Source organism: Zootoca vivipara, chromosome 1 (assembly GCF_965207765.1).
Source record: "Zootoca vivipara chromosome 1, rZooViv2.hap1.1, whole genome shotgun sequence".
Lineage (NCBI taxonomy): Eukaryota > Metazoa > Chordata > Lepidosauria > Squamata > Lacertidae > Zootoca > Zootoca vivipara.
In genome coordinates, this window is record NC_142582.1 from 87304149 (window position 1) to 87318375 (window position 14227).

At 38.2% G+C, this 14227-nt stretch overlaps 1 protein-coding gene across 41 annotated transcripts in view; it reads left to right on the forward strand.

Annotated features, from left to right (window-relative positions):
• The window catches only part of GPHN (gephyrin), a 223035-nt gene that overhangs the window by 104421 nt on the left and 104387 nt on the right, over positions 1-14227 (forward strand). For 33 of the 41 annotated variants that reach the window (XM_060274044.2, XM_060274051.2, XM_035113931.3 and 30 more), the window contains 2 exons: positions 692-786; positions 13603-13669. In XM_060274044.2, the coding sequence (XP_060130027.1) occupies positions 692-786; positions 13603-13669 (162 nt within the window). The remainder of the gene's footprint in view (positions 1-691; positions 787-13602; positions 13670-14227) is intronic. The other 8 variants (XM_088669608.1, XM_088669624.1, XM_088669629.1 and 5 more) reach the window with 1 other exon arrangement.

The window sequence follows — 14227 nt, forward strand, 5'->3', positions numbered from 1 at the left end:
AACCATTCGCAAACTAAATGTCATGTTAATTGAGCATCCTTATAGTTACATAGACTTACTTTTGCATAAACAGATACATTGGCCTCATTCATGTCACATTAGTTTAAAACAAGCTATGGTTTCATGTAAGCATACTGGTGCATGCTACTGGGAAGTTATTGTGCCTCTCCTCCCCCACGTGCTGCTGCTGCTGCCACTCGTGCAGTGCTATTTTTCTAGAAAAAGAGGTGCCGGAACTTGCCATTAACACCTCCCTTGTTCTCTTATTATGGCTATGGCACCCACTTGAGAAATTTGAGTCAAGGTTTGGAGTCTGGCTTGTTTCCTGGTGACAGAAAAGCAGGAGAGGAACAGAGTGAGAACTTTTCAACAGCATGCATTAGCTCACTGCATTAAACAATAGCTTGTTTTTAAACTATGGTTTAATTTGATGTGCAAACCTGACTAGTGTATGATCAGCAGAAAGTCCTAGAAATTGAAGTGGAATGTAATGCAAGCTTCCACAGAAGCTAATCTTAGTGGGTGAGTGTTTACTAGTTATATGCCCTGAGTCTGTAACATCCACTACTGAAATTCATGCTACATAGTCTTTAGGAAAAGGATGGAGATTTCAGTTTTTATTTAGTTTTATATTTATTTTACTTTCTTTTTGTTGTTTTCACTCAGTCTGCTGTTTAATCTTTGATTACAGGCTACTAAAGAAGTAATAGAACGAGAGGCCCCAGGGATGGCCTTGGCAATGCTGATGGGATCACTTAATGTTACACCTCTGGGCATGCTCTCTAGGTAAGAATATTAACAAAAATACCATGAATTATTTCTCTAGAAATATTTAAGGTGGTGGAATGGTTGCATTGAGCAATGCATTAATACTTGGCCCCTTCATCATTTTCAGATTCAGGTAGATACACTTTTTTGAGGCTCCTGATATATCCTTTTAGGACCTCTGGCATGTTAATAGGCCAGCCAATATTTGAAAGTACTTTAGAAAATGAGTTAATGGTTTCAGTGTGTTAAAAAGCAGGTATCCATGCCAGATCAATTATACATATGGTGACAAAGAGGATGTGGGTGGATGCCACCTACAAAGAAAAGTTCATTTTCAAAGTCACATATCAGTGAATGGCATGGGATAGGCTATTTTTAGGCTAACTGTCGCATTTCTGAAAGTATACCAAATATATAATAGCTGTAAGCTGTAGTAGTCTTACATTTTCAGGGTGAAGTGCCATAAGGGCAAGAGCAATAAGCACACTGGAAATTGGCCCCAACATGGCTTTGAAAAGCAGAACTGTTTTAACCATCCCACACAGCTATTTCAAGTCTACTATATTTTTAGCAGCCAACATTTTTCCTACAATTGCACTGAATGTCTAAGTCAGATAGATACTTATAAAATCACAGTGAATAGAAGACACAGCCATATCTCTTAAAACAATTACAAGACAAAAAAACATGAAATAAAATAAACAGCATATAGATACTAACTTCAGTGTTCTTGACCCATGTCATCAAAGCTGCTTCTTGTTAATAAAGGTAACAATTATGTACAATACTGACTTGCCAAACTGAGGCACATGGCCTATGGAACATGAACAAACTATTACATTTTATTTAAAAGTGATTTCCTGGTTATTGTAGGAGGTGATGTAAGCTGGGTAATTTAGAAGAGGGTTTATTCTAGCTAGGAGCTGCAGGCCTACCTTACTGTGAGTTCTCCTTTTCATATTTTTACCTGCTTTCTCCTAAAATAAAACTTTATTGGCGTTCTGATGCCTCTAGTTGAAGCTTAAAGGAGTCAGTGTGAACTCTGTATGTTTTGCAAATGGCAACAACAAAGGTGCACTATGTCACTCACAACATCTAACAAGTCAGAGAAGCTAAATTTTACTAAAAATGATAATACCAATAATGTGTAATAGATTGGCCAGGTTTTCTGACCACATAGCAGCTTGATCCTTTAGGACCAGTGTTATATGGTCCCAGTGACCATTCCCAGTCACCAATTTAGCTGTCACATTCCGGAATAGTTATAGAGAACTTAAATGCTCAGTGGTGACAATTCAAACTTTGTAATCTGAACGATTTACATGAGAATTATGGAAATCTTTAAAGGGATCACAATAGGACATTGCACCTGGAATTATTTACCACCTTGCTACTATTGGTAGCAAGTTGGTGTCATTTCTGATTATTACAGTGATGTAAAGGCTGCCACACAATCCACTCAAATGTATTTTAAGGGGCCAATACAACTTGGTGGGGTGCTTAATGTGCAGCTACTGCACATATGGAGATGATTTATTGCCATAGATGAAAAATTTGCTAATCTAGCAGCCCACTTTCTGTCTGATGTTCTCATAAGAAGAGGTGTAGACAGCTGGTGACTTCACCAAACCCGATGAGGATTGATCAGCCAAGAGAGACTGCTCCAATCTTTCGATATGTTGTGGAGGATTCTACTGTTCTACTGTTGCACTTCCTGACCACAAGAGCAACTGAAATATAACAACTTGAAAATGAAGATGCTTTCAAATACAATTACACGTCACTGCCAAAACTCTTTTGAAACCTATAAAGAACTTTCTAAGCTTCCATGGCCTAACAGGCTGTGGCATAGTATCATCTTGCAATAGCCATCGAAAGATGTCCTGCTGGAAGATATTGATTTAAAGCAACCTCATCAGTTGTTTTGGATGGGATCAGTGTTATTCAGATACCAATAGACTTCTGTCATGGAATCCTAGAATTGTAGAGTTGGAAGGGACCATGATGGTAATGTAGTCCAACCCCCTGCAATGCAAGAACCTCAACTGAAGTGTGCATGACAGATTGCCATCCAACTGCTGCTTCAAAACATCCCATAAAGGAGAGTCCACCATCTTCAGAGGGAATCTGTCCTGCAGCTCTTACCATCTAAAAGTTCTTCCTAATGTTTAGCTGATAGCAAAAGCAGGCCCATCTATATATGACTTGGCCAAAAGGGGTTTGGTAGACACTGTAAATTGGAAGTGCTTGCAAAGCCCCTTGCACAACACTTCCCAAGTTCCCAACAACCGTTTGTTGGTCACTTGGGAAGTGCTGCTCAATGAGCTTTGCAAAGCCCAATACTTGGGACTGGGCAAGTGATGAACTCAAGGCTTGCAAAGTGCTTTGCTCACAGCTTCTGAAGCACCTGGCAACCAGATGGCCAAACCTTGACATTTATGATGTTGGGTGCAAGGCTTGGCCAAAACAGCCTTGCGGTCAAATGGGGAGGCCTCGCTGACCAAATTTGACCCATGGGCTGGAAGTTCTCTCCCCACACCAGATTATAAGAACTAATGTGTAAAATGCTTGAAATAGCTATGTGGAATGGTTAAACAGTACTGCATTTTGAAAACATATTTTGGCCACAGATTTCCAGTGCTTTTGTTGCTTGAGACCTTATAGCACTTCACCCTTCAAAGATAGACCTTTGCTGTCAGCATATGTTTGTTAGCACTGCTACTTACCTTTTTTGTGTATAGTGTCTTTTAGATCAACAACAGGTTTTTTTCCAAAAATAGTGTAACTTGTGGCACACGGTGATGCATTACCTAGAAAATTATCTTCAATGCTATATTTAGGGTAACATTCTTCCTTCTTTGTCACACTATGTACAGTTGAACTGGCATAGGTGTATAATTCTTAAAATGCTAATATTGATTTAAGTTTTAAAAAAAGACATTTTGATTGGTTAGCATTGGTAAAAATTAAAAATGACATTGAGGTGTTTGGTAGGGGGAAAATCTGGTTAAGGATCTTATTCTAAAACTTTCTTGTGAATCTGCATGTCTACTAATAACGTTGCACTTTATATACATTACTTCAGCTGATGCAGAGAAATGCTGACTTGCCTAAGGCTGTCTAGTGAATTAATGGCTGCTAGCAACTTCTTGGCTTGTTCTTTCATTCAGTAGCCCTGCTCACCTAGCAGTGGTTTTCTTATCATGGACACAATCCAGAAAAGTACTGTATTGTAAGTTTCCCCTGAAATAAATTAACTTCTAATATAGTCATACTTTAAGATTGCATGAAACTTGCTCATTGATTAGCTTGTAGGCAGTATTCAACAGAGAACATACATAAACACTGTTCCTATAAATATAGAAAATAAATTAAAATAAATAATTTAGTCATAATAAAATAAATTATTTATAGTCATTTCCTAAGTCCCAAAACTAGCAAAGAAGAAAGCTTGGTACATATCCCTGTATTTTTATGGGATTTTTTTTCTCTCACTTTGCCTCCACTAAACTCCCAGCTTTCTTTATAACAACTGCTTTACTACAACTTTATAACAACAATAAGAACAGTTGCTAAGAAGGGTTTATTTTTTTAATGCCAGAGACTGCATAAGTAGTATGCACACATGTTGTCATTGTCATGGGATTGTGGCCTGTCTGTACATGACACAGGTACTGTATAACTGACTTGGTTCATGTTTGTGAGATAATAATAATAATAATAATAATAATAATAATAATAATAATAATAATATATTTATATCCCGCCCATCTGGCTGGGTTTCCCCAGCCACTCTGGGTGGCTTCCAACAGAATATTAAAATACAATAATCTATTAAACATTAAAAGCTTCCCTAAACAGGGCTGCCTTCATATGTCTTCTAAAAGTCTGGTAATTGTTTTTCTCAAGGACATCCACTTTGCTAAGTATTTGTTAGAACAGTCTTCCCCAGCCTGGTGTCCCCCATATGTTTTTGGCTACAGTTTCCATCAGCTCCAGCCAGCCTAGCCAGTCGTCGGGAATGATGGGAGTTCATCATTCAAACCATCTAGCACCAGTTTGAGGAAGTCTGTACTGTGCCTCTCTTGAGTTGAACATAATTATAATGGGGTGGGGGAACAGAGATTAGGTGGTCACATTTAGCTTTCAAGATGAATTGTAAAATGGAATACTTAAGTATAAATAATTTGACAAGAACACATTATGAGTGTTCTATAAAAGTTAGTATTTTTGCTCTTTCCATGGCAGAGAAGACTAGCAAATAATGTTGTTCATTGGGTTTCTTTCCTATCATTATTTTACTGTATTTCTATTTTTTGCAGTTAAAGGGGGGAAATGTTAAACAAATTGAAAGTAGACTCATTTCCAAAACTAGACAGTACATTGTACCATTCAAGCATTGGATTATCTTTATTCTTCTCTTTGCCGCCAAAGTGGCAGTGAAATTGTCATTGTGTATGAATGTGATTGGGATTGTGCGTAATGTGTCCGTTAAGCAGCTTAATTCAGCTTAATTAACTGTAAATCTCATAAGAGTTTGCACTGAGGAACAAAGACTATTCTGGAAGTACTCTAAAACGAGGGTGGGCTTTAAACACAGATCTGCCCATATCACATAGAGGAGCCAATCCGTGGAGCCTTTGGATTTGCCTTGCATATTCTTCCCGTTGGCCTTCCTTACTCTCATGCGATGTCAGAAGGCAGAGAGTTCCCACTGCCACATGGACGGGCAATTTTCATGGGAATGGCAACTGAAAAGAGGCTAACCCTCAACCATGCATTGCCACCCCTACCAACAATTATATTGCACAGCAATTAAACAGAAAAAGCTCCTATTGGTGCCCACAGGAGTTTTCTCCCTCTAAGCCTTATTGCCACAGACAGGGGGGATAGAAGGGGGAGGAGAGCAGAAAAAGGGGGTCATGGGGAGAATGAAATTGTTGTAGGGAATATGGGTGTGTGTGGATGGATTTGCGTATGTATGAATACAGAGATGGGAGTGAAGGGTGTACTTGTGTAAGAAAGAGTAGCTGTGTGAGAGGGAGACGAAGAGAGTATGCAAGGTGGTGATGACCTTAAATTTTAATGAGTTCCTCCCATATAGAAAGAGAAGTGGTATCTCTTTTTTTAAAAGCAAAGGGGTGCATGGGTGACGAGTACAAAACCTCACCTTGTTGCTTACCGCTCCACACTCCCTTTCTCCAAGTCCTTTTCTCCCGACAAATAATACAGTACTTCTGAAATTGGAACCCTACTAAGGAGGAAAATGGGGTGGGGGGAAGAGATTGCAGGAAGGTAATTATGTGAACGGAATACACTGATATACAGTACTGTATTACTATCATGTGTAGTTCAGGCTTGAGACTTTGCTACTGAATGGTTACCAAAGCAGTTACTGTATTTCTGATAGTTATTTTAACTTTGCTTGCTTTGTTGCTCATGTGTTTGAAACACTTACTAGGATGAGGAAAATGACACAAGTCTGCTTCACAGATGTCAAATGGCATTTCCTTCTTGAATCCCTAACTGTAAGAAAGTATTGTACAAGCCTGTTTGGAATCCATCTTCAAGGTCTATGCAGTTTCTGTTGGTAACTTGAGGATGTATTTACTCAGCTACTTTCCTTCATTTGATTTCAGCTTAATATCGTTGTTCAGTAAGACTGTTCAATCACGGTGTTGAGGCAGCTCCAATTGCAAAAATTGCTTCTGAATGTATCCGCTTCAAATGAAGCAGTAGTGAAATGGTGTGCTAAAATACACTTGGTGATCCTGTAGCAATACATGGTGGAAAATACCTATTTTATATGAATCAGTACTTCATCTTCCAGTGTTTCCCTCACTTGGTTCTTATGAGGTGCTGTTTCTAGACCATTACTACTATTCTGGCCTAACCACTTTTGTTAAATCACATGGTGCTTTCCGTATACAAATAGTGATACATCTAGATTCTGTATCTAAGTCTATATTAGACCTAGATTCTTCTGAATCTGAAACTTTTTAAACATTTTGTGTTATGATGGTGGTTATCCACCAAATCTACATTATTAAAATTAGGGGTATTTCAGTGGTTGTCCTGAGTGGCATTAATTATGATTGAACTAATCTGCACTCATAGAATTTTCACAAATAGCCCATTTACTAAATGAAGTTATCAGCCTTACAACATGATGCTCCAGCTTTGTGAGTTGAAATAAGGAACATAAGGTTCCTCACATATGTGTACAGGAGATGTCAATGCAAAGTGGGGGGGGCGCTAAGAGATAAGTGTATCTTATGATGGAATGGCATTTTGCAAAGAACACAAGGGCGCAGCTGAAAATAGCAACCACAAATAGAGTCTTCCCCCTTCCCCTGTACCTTCTAATTCAACTTCCTATGTGACCTGACATAATTACAATGGCCTGGTTCATAACACGTAGTGGTGAGCTAGAGACTCTGTATACTGCTGTTAGTGAATGCCATGGTTCTCACCACATATTTTCTTTTAACTGAACTAGAAGCCTGTTCTTTGACTATGTCTTTGCAATGCTACAAGCTTTATTGGACCCAAATAACTCTACTCCTTTCTCACTGTGATTGGGCTTAATTTTTTCCTTCAAACAACAAATGTTTCATGTGCACAAATGCTGTTCCTGATTGTGCCCCACCCTGCTGTTCTTCCTTCACTTTGCCAGCCTTCTCCTGGTTGCTCATTCCTGTCTCATTTCCTTCTTGTCAACTCCCCATATCTGCCTTACCTATACAGGCTCTTTTCCAGGATCTAGACAAGCATTCGTCTCTGTTATTTAGAAAATGATCATGTTGTCAATCTCCATCACCCCCTCTTTTTAAAATAATCAATAATTTCCAACCTAGAAGTCACTCCATTTTAAGAGTAAACCTGCAGTTCAAATTTCTGATACTTTGTTATTAGTGTTTCTCCAGTTTAGAATGCAACAGATTTCAGATCAGGAATGTCACTACTGTATATTCCATCTTTATGTGACTATGCAGGGAGGAAGGAATCTTCTGGGGCACTGGGCAGAGTGTAGTTCCAGATATGTTAGTGCATGAGAGAATAGTGGCAGCCCAAAACATCCATGTGTTATCCGTTTGTGCTATAGTAGTGAGTATCATATTTCTGAATATATGACTCCCCCACCCCCACCCCACAGCGTTCTCCTTATAGTTCTCCTTGGCCTTGGATGAACTATTATTTAATTCCAGGTTGGCACAAATCACTACAGATCAATTTGAGTCCACCTGGACTGCTCTGTAGTGATTTGTAGCTGCCTTGGCCTGATTTGGATTTGGCACAAATCAACTCTGTTCCGGATATGGATAAATCAGTTGCGCAGCTCTACTAATTAGATCCAAATAGTTAGCTTTCTGATGAGCCGATTTGATGGCTCATGGATAATTTGACTTGTATTTTAGTCTGGACAGAGGGCCAGTCTATTTCTGCACCAACATAAGCAACAGGAGTACCAACAGGTAAAGCAGTACTTCCTTTAGTAATGAATTTTGAAATTTCTCCAACTCCTAGACAGTGTTCAATGGAAACGTGGAAGGATCAACCTTGGTAAAAAAAAAATTTAAGGGCTGGAGCAACCTGTTGTCCTCCTTTTATATAAAAAGAATTCAAAATAGTTCCAACAAGATGTCTTACTTTAATTAGAGTAGCATCCTTATGGGCCATAAAAAAGGAATTGGCTGCAAAGTGAACCCCTAAATAACAAAATGATTTATCCAGTTATATATGGGAGATCACTTACGGAATGCAAGCACTTTAGTTTTAGAAAAAATCTTAATACTAAGCTGTTCCTTCTGATAGAAATTAGGCAGCAGATCCATCTGCTTTTTCAGACTGCCCCGTGCATAGAATGATGCTGACCTTTCTATTTCTTATGGCATCCAATTTCCCAAACAATTTACCCAGAACATTGACATAAAGGCTGAAAAGAAAAAAGCACCAAAATGCATTCCTGTTTAACTAGGTTCATAGTTGGAATTGGGTCAGATGGAAGTCCACTCCTGCCTACTTTAATTTTAACAAATGTATCGTGGCCCAGACTTTGAAGATGCATTGGCAGCCCAGGGCAGCAACTTAGCCCATAGACTGCTTCTATCAAGCAACTCAAAAGGTGAGGATAGGTCAACAATGGATATTTTTAGCCATTTCCCCAATAAGATGGAACAGAGTATGGCAACAATTAATAGTGGAATAAGAATTTCTAACCCCAGCTTGCTCTTCAGACAGAATACCATTGCAGGAGACACATGCCTGAAACTTAAGCAGAAATAAGTTTTACAGGAAACATGCAACAAACTGATTTTAAACAGGATAAACCATAGACAGTTCCAACCCTAAATGAATTAATCCTGTCAAGCCAATATCAATAAACAATTTAGTGAGGATAGGATGCCACAGTTAGAATGCATATTAAACAGTTTGAGAAGCATGTGATCTTCCCTTGGGGCCTTATTTGACTTAGTTGGATCATTCAGGGATTTGACCATACATGAAGTTGCTGGATCCCAGTTAGGGAAAACTCAATAATCCACCAAAGGGGAGGAGAAGCTTTTGAAGAGTTGTATAGTTTTGTAAAATAATTAGTCTAATCATCGGTTGAAATCTGAGCTTTAGTAACCCCTCTTCACTTAGCCAGTCCACAAGGAACAATAGCTCAAAACTTACATTATTTCCCTGACAGCCGAGTCTAAAACTTTCCACTGAGTTCTGTTATATTCTTACATTCTTCTTTTTTATGTATGAGGCATTTATAAAGTGATCTAAATTTGATGAGCTGTTCAGTGGCTACTTCCATTTTTAGTTTAGAATGTTGTCTGGAGAATTTAACCAAAGTCCTTTTAGCATTCTTGCAGTTCTTATCAAACCACACTGTGGACAGGCCAAAATTCTGATATGAGATATATTGTGTAATTAGAAAAGGTCTGTCTGCTGTCTGTTGGTAAATAATTAAAGAAGAGGCTTTCGACAAAATGAGGATGAAGTATTATTCATTGATCAGATCTTATCAATTTAATCCGAGAGGCAGAGAGCCTCAGACCACTTCATTCTTCTGGTCCCCAAGACCCATTCACTCCAGTTATGTCAGTAAGATGGCTGACCTCCAGCAATATTGAAATCTAAAATAAGCTCAAAAGGATAGTGATTAATTTCTATATGGATAGAGAAAAATTGTCAATAAAATTAATATATACTGATTCCTTGTTGATTTGCTTATAGTATGCTGAGAGTTTGTTCTTATAAAATTGTTGTTTAGTCGTTTAGTTGTGTCCGACTCTTCGTGACCCCATGGACCAGAGCACGCCAGGCACTCCTGTCTTCCACTACCTCCCGCAGTTTGGTCAAACTCATGTTGGTAGCTTCAAGAACACTGTCCAACCATCTTGTCCTCTGTCATTCCCTTCTCCTAGTGCTCTCAATCTCTCCCAGCATCAGGGTCTTTTCCAGGGACTATCAGAAAATATAAAGTTAGGGGTATCAGAAAGAGCATCTCAGGAGTCTGTGGTTGTCTATCATCTATAAATAAATATATAGTTTTATTATAGATTATTATGTATGTTTGTTGAAAATACTTGTGGTTTGGTACTGGATTCAGAGCGGGTTTTCTTAAAGAGAAATAATTGAATTTTTATTTCTGTGAAACAGTTACTTGTGGCTTGGCTTTTCCATGCAACAAGCTGTGTCATATTTTTCTTTTGAATGAGTCACAATTTATTTATTTTTTATCAGTTTTTGTGATTACTGGAAATTATTAATACCCTTTTTATTGCTAGCCCTTGATTATCTTGATTTAGAGCATATTGGGCCTCAAATGGTGCTTCCATTGTACCTTTAAGGTTTCTTTGCTTTGTTTCCTGCACTGCTGATATTTGCATGAAGAAAAACAAATATGCCTAGTTGAAGTAATGCCTTACATACACAGAAGCAGTCTTCTGCACATGTATTCCTAGCTGCACGAGAATCTGCATTTGCAAGCAAGAGCAGTATGTGCAGTTCTTGTCCAGGCTCAGCCCCAGAGGGCTCACATTCATCAGCTTATTGTTCATAGCACTGAACATCTGATCAGGATGAATGAACCAGGAAATGGATTCATTCCTGCCTTGAACTGATGATTAGACTGATGATGATATGACTGGAGCTAAGTGCCTGGAGCCCTGGCTGCTATGCATTGAGGTGAGTCAGGGTTATAGTGCTAAGAACTTGATTTGAAATTTTTTAGGACAACTCATTAGAAATATAGTAGCAGGTAAAAATACTTCTTTAATGAAGAATGTGTGGTTCTACTTTACCTGCACCCCACAATTTCTCAATATTCACCACAAGGGCTATAAAATCCAGATTTTCTTTTAATCCAAAAGACAGGAAATCTATCAGAAAGTATAGTCATCTGATCAACAAGATGTGAGACAAGGCTTAAAGAAAATTAGGGATACCATTAAGATAATGCATAAATTTTGCTTTTCAGATAATATGATGGTAGGCTATGAAAATATAAGCCTTTCATTTCAGACTATGCATCTCAAGAGTTATCAGTAAAATTTACCGTTCAAGCCTGCTGATAGGAATTGATATGTTGGAATTGTTAGGTAACCTTTCATAAGTAAAAAATTAGAAATCTATTAAATACCATTGCTCTTGATTTTGTGTCTATTTTATGCATTTTCATAAGCTTGCAATAAAGTTAATGAAATTCTTAGTGTTTAAAGCAATTTAAAACTGTCATTTCTCTGTAAACAGAGTTTCTGCACATGTCTGAATTAATCAATGACCTATATTAACACTTCATCTGTGGAATGTATTTTAGACCCTAATTAAATTATGTGTTTTATTTTACACCCTTTATATCATATTATGGGTCTAACTGTGGCAGGTATAGTCAGCTAGATAATACAGAATACAAAATGTATTTATATGTTGGATTTTAATGGTTACTTCATGAATCCAGAGAATATAAAAGGGGAGAAAAAGCCATATAAAATCATGATATTCACATTTAAGTCAGTAAATTACTCTTTAGTCTTAGAATATTGAAGGGTACCCTGGATCCTTAATCTTCCTTTCTGCTCCATGGCAAAATATGGCCCAGGACATAGCAATATTTTTTCTGAAAATTGATTTGGTTATTACTTTTTGCTATTCGTATCTCAGGTTGTTTACAATAAAAAAGTGAAATAAAAAATAAATAAACTTTTGAAACTCACAATTTAAAACAAGACACAGAGCGGAGCAATGAAATACAACAAAATAGCTGCATACAGCTCATTAAACCTGAGCAAACAAAGATGTTTTTAATAATAAAAAGAATGATAATAATTTTGTAATTTGCCGTATATCCCGCCCATCTTGCTGGGTTTCCCCGGACACTCTGGGTGGCTTACAACATATATAAAAACACAACAAAGCATCAAACATTAAAAAACATAATATCCTATACTAGCAACAAACAAACCAATAAATCAATAGAAACCAATAACAACAACAAAAATAATGATAACAATAATGAACAGTTTACAGTTATAGTCAAATTAAAATTGTGGCTACCCCAACTAAACATTTCAGCAAAATCAACCCGACAATATCAAAACTGAGGAACCAAAATTAGAACTGTTTAAAACATTTTAGCCAGTTGCCCAAATTTAAGAGTGCATGCATGAGAAAGTCATGTTTAACCCGGTGCTGAAAAGAAAGGAATATTTTCTTGTTAAAATTTCCTTCAAAATGTTGGAGAATTTCTGGCCAACCTAGAAAGTATTATTTGAAATCTTACTCCTCTTCTCTAGGTAAAGGTAAAGGGACCCCTGACCATTAGGTCCAGGCGTGACCAATTCTGGGGTTGCGGCGCTCATTTCGCGTTATTGGCCAAGGGAGCTGGTGTACAGCTTCCAGGTCATAACCAGCATGAGAAAGCCGCTTCTGGCGAACCAGAGCAGCACACGGAAACACCTTCCCACTGTAGTGGTACCTATTTATCTACTTGCACTTTGACGTGCTTTCAAACTGCTAGGTTGGCAAGAGCTGGGACCGAGCAACGGGAGCTCACCCCGTTGCGGGGATTCGAACCGCCAATCTTCTGATCGACAAGCCCTAGGCTCTGTGGTGTAACCCATAGCTCCACCCGCGTCCCACCCCTCTTCTCTACCCATAAATAAAATGGTGAAGTATTCTACTTAACAGATCGTGGACAATGTGCCTTGCCTCACATGTCTTGAAAACATCATGGGAATAAAGTATTCCCTCTAACCCTAACATAGATTGTTCACTACCGTAGTTCAATCAATCAATCAATCAATCAATCAATCAGGGCACTATTTTTCCCTGCTCCTGCCAACCTAGCAGTTTGAAAGCACATCAAAGTGCAAGTAGATAAATAGGTACCGCTCTGGCGGGAAGGTGAACGGCGTTTCCGTGCGCTGCTCTGGTTTGCCAGAAGCGGCTTAGTCATGCTAGCCACATGATCCGGAAACTGTTCGCCGGCTCCCTCGGCTTATAGAGCGAGATGAGCACCACAACCCCAGAGTCGTCTGCGACTGGACCTAACGGTCAGGGGTACCTTTACTGTTACAACAGTTAGAGTTGCTACTTTCGTTCCCACTTTTGGAAAGCTTTCATGCTCATACCATGCTTAATGTGTTGATGGAATGCTTTAATCAAATATATTTAAATCACATTGGTTCGTCATATTGAATTATGTGTTTCTACTGAGCACATCTTAAGACCTCCCCTGTCTTGACCTCTAGTAGACAGTTATGAATAATAAACATTTTGGTCCAGTGTTGATGTTTCCCATGCATTCATATTCATTACAATCTCTTCTTTTTTCAGACCTGTATGTGGAATCAGAGGGAAAACTCTTATAATTAATCTTCCAGGTAGCAAGAAGGGATCCCAGGTAAGCAGTATTCTGGGGGAAAAAATCATTAATATTCATGATGAATCTGAGGAAGGAGAATAATTTTGCCTTTTAAGTTATTTCTCCCATGAATTGTAACAACCATGAAATTAACAATGAAACAATAAGGTGAACATTATTTTTAATGAACATTAGTTCTCTATCTTGTGAAACCTACAATGCCATCATCCCAGTTATCAAAACAAAGGCTTTGTGTTGTTTGGTATCTGAAGGTCAACTGGTAATCATTCACCCCAATCCTCTGAAATGAATGAGGGAGCCCTTCTGGGTGGGTATATGTGCATCATACCACTCATGTATGGAATATATTGCTGAATTATGGCACATATCTGAAGTTACATTACCAAGTTGATTTAGAATGTGTTGGGGCAAATCTGTACATTATGTGGCATCATTGTTCAGTGATACATGATTGCTTTTTGAAACTGAAATGGCAGCTGTGGATTGACATAAGCTCTTTTATCTACTCACATATCTGGTTAGATATAACACTTGCTGGTTTGTCAAAACAGTTTGCCATGTTGTCCAAATGGGCAA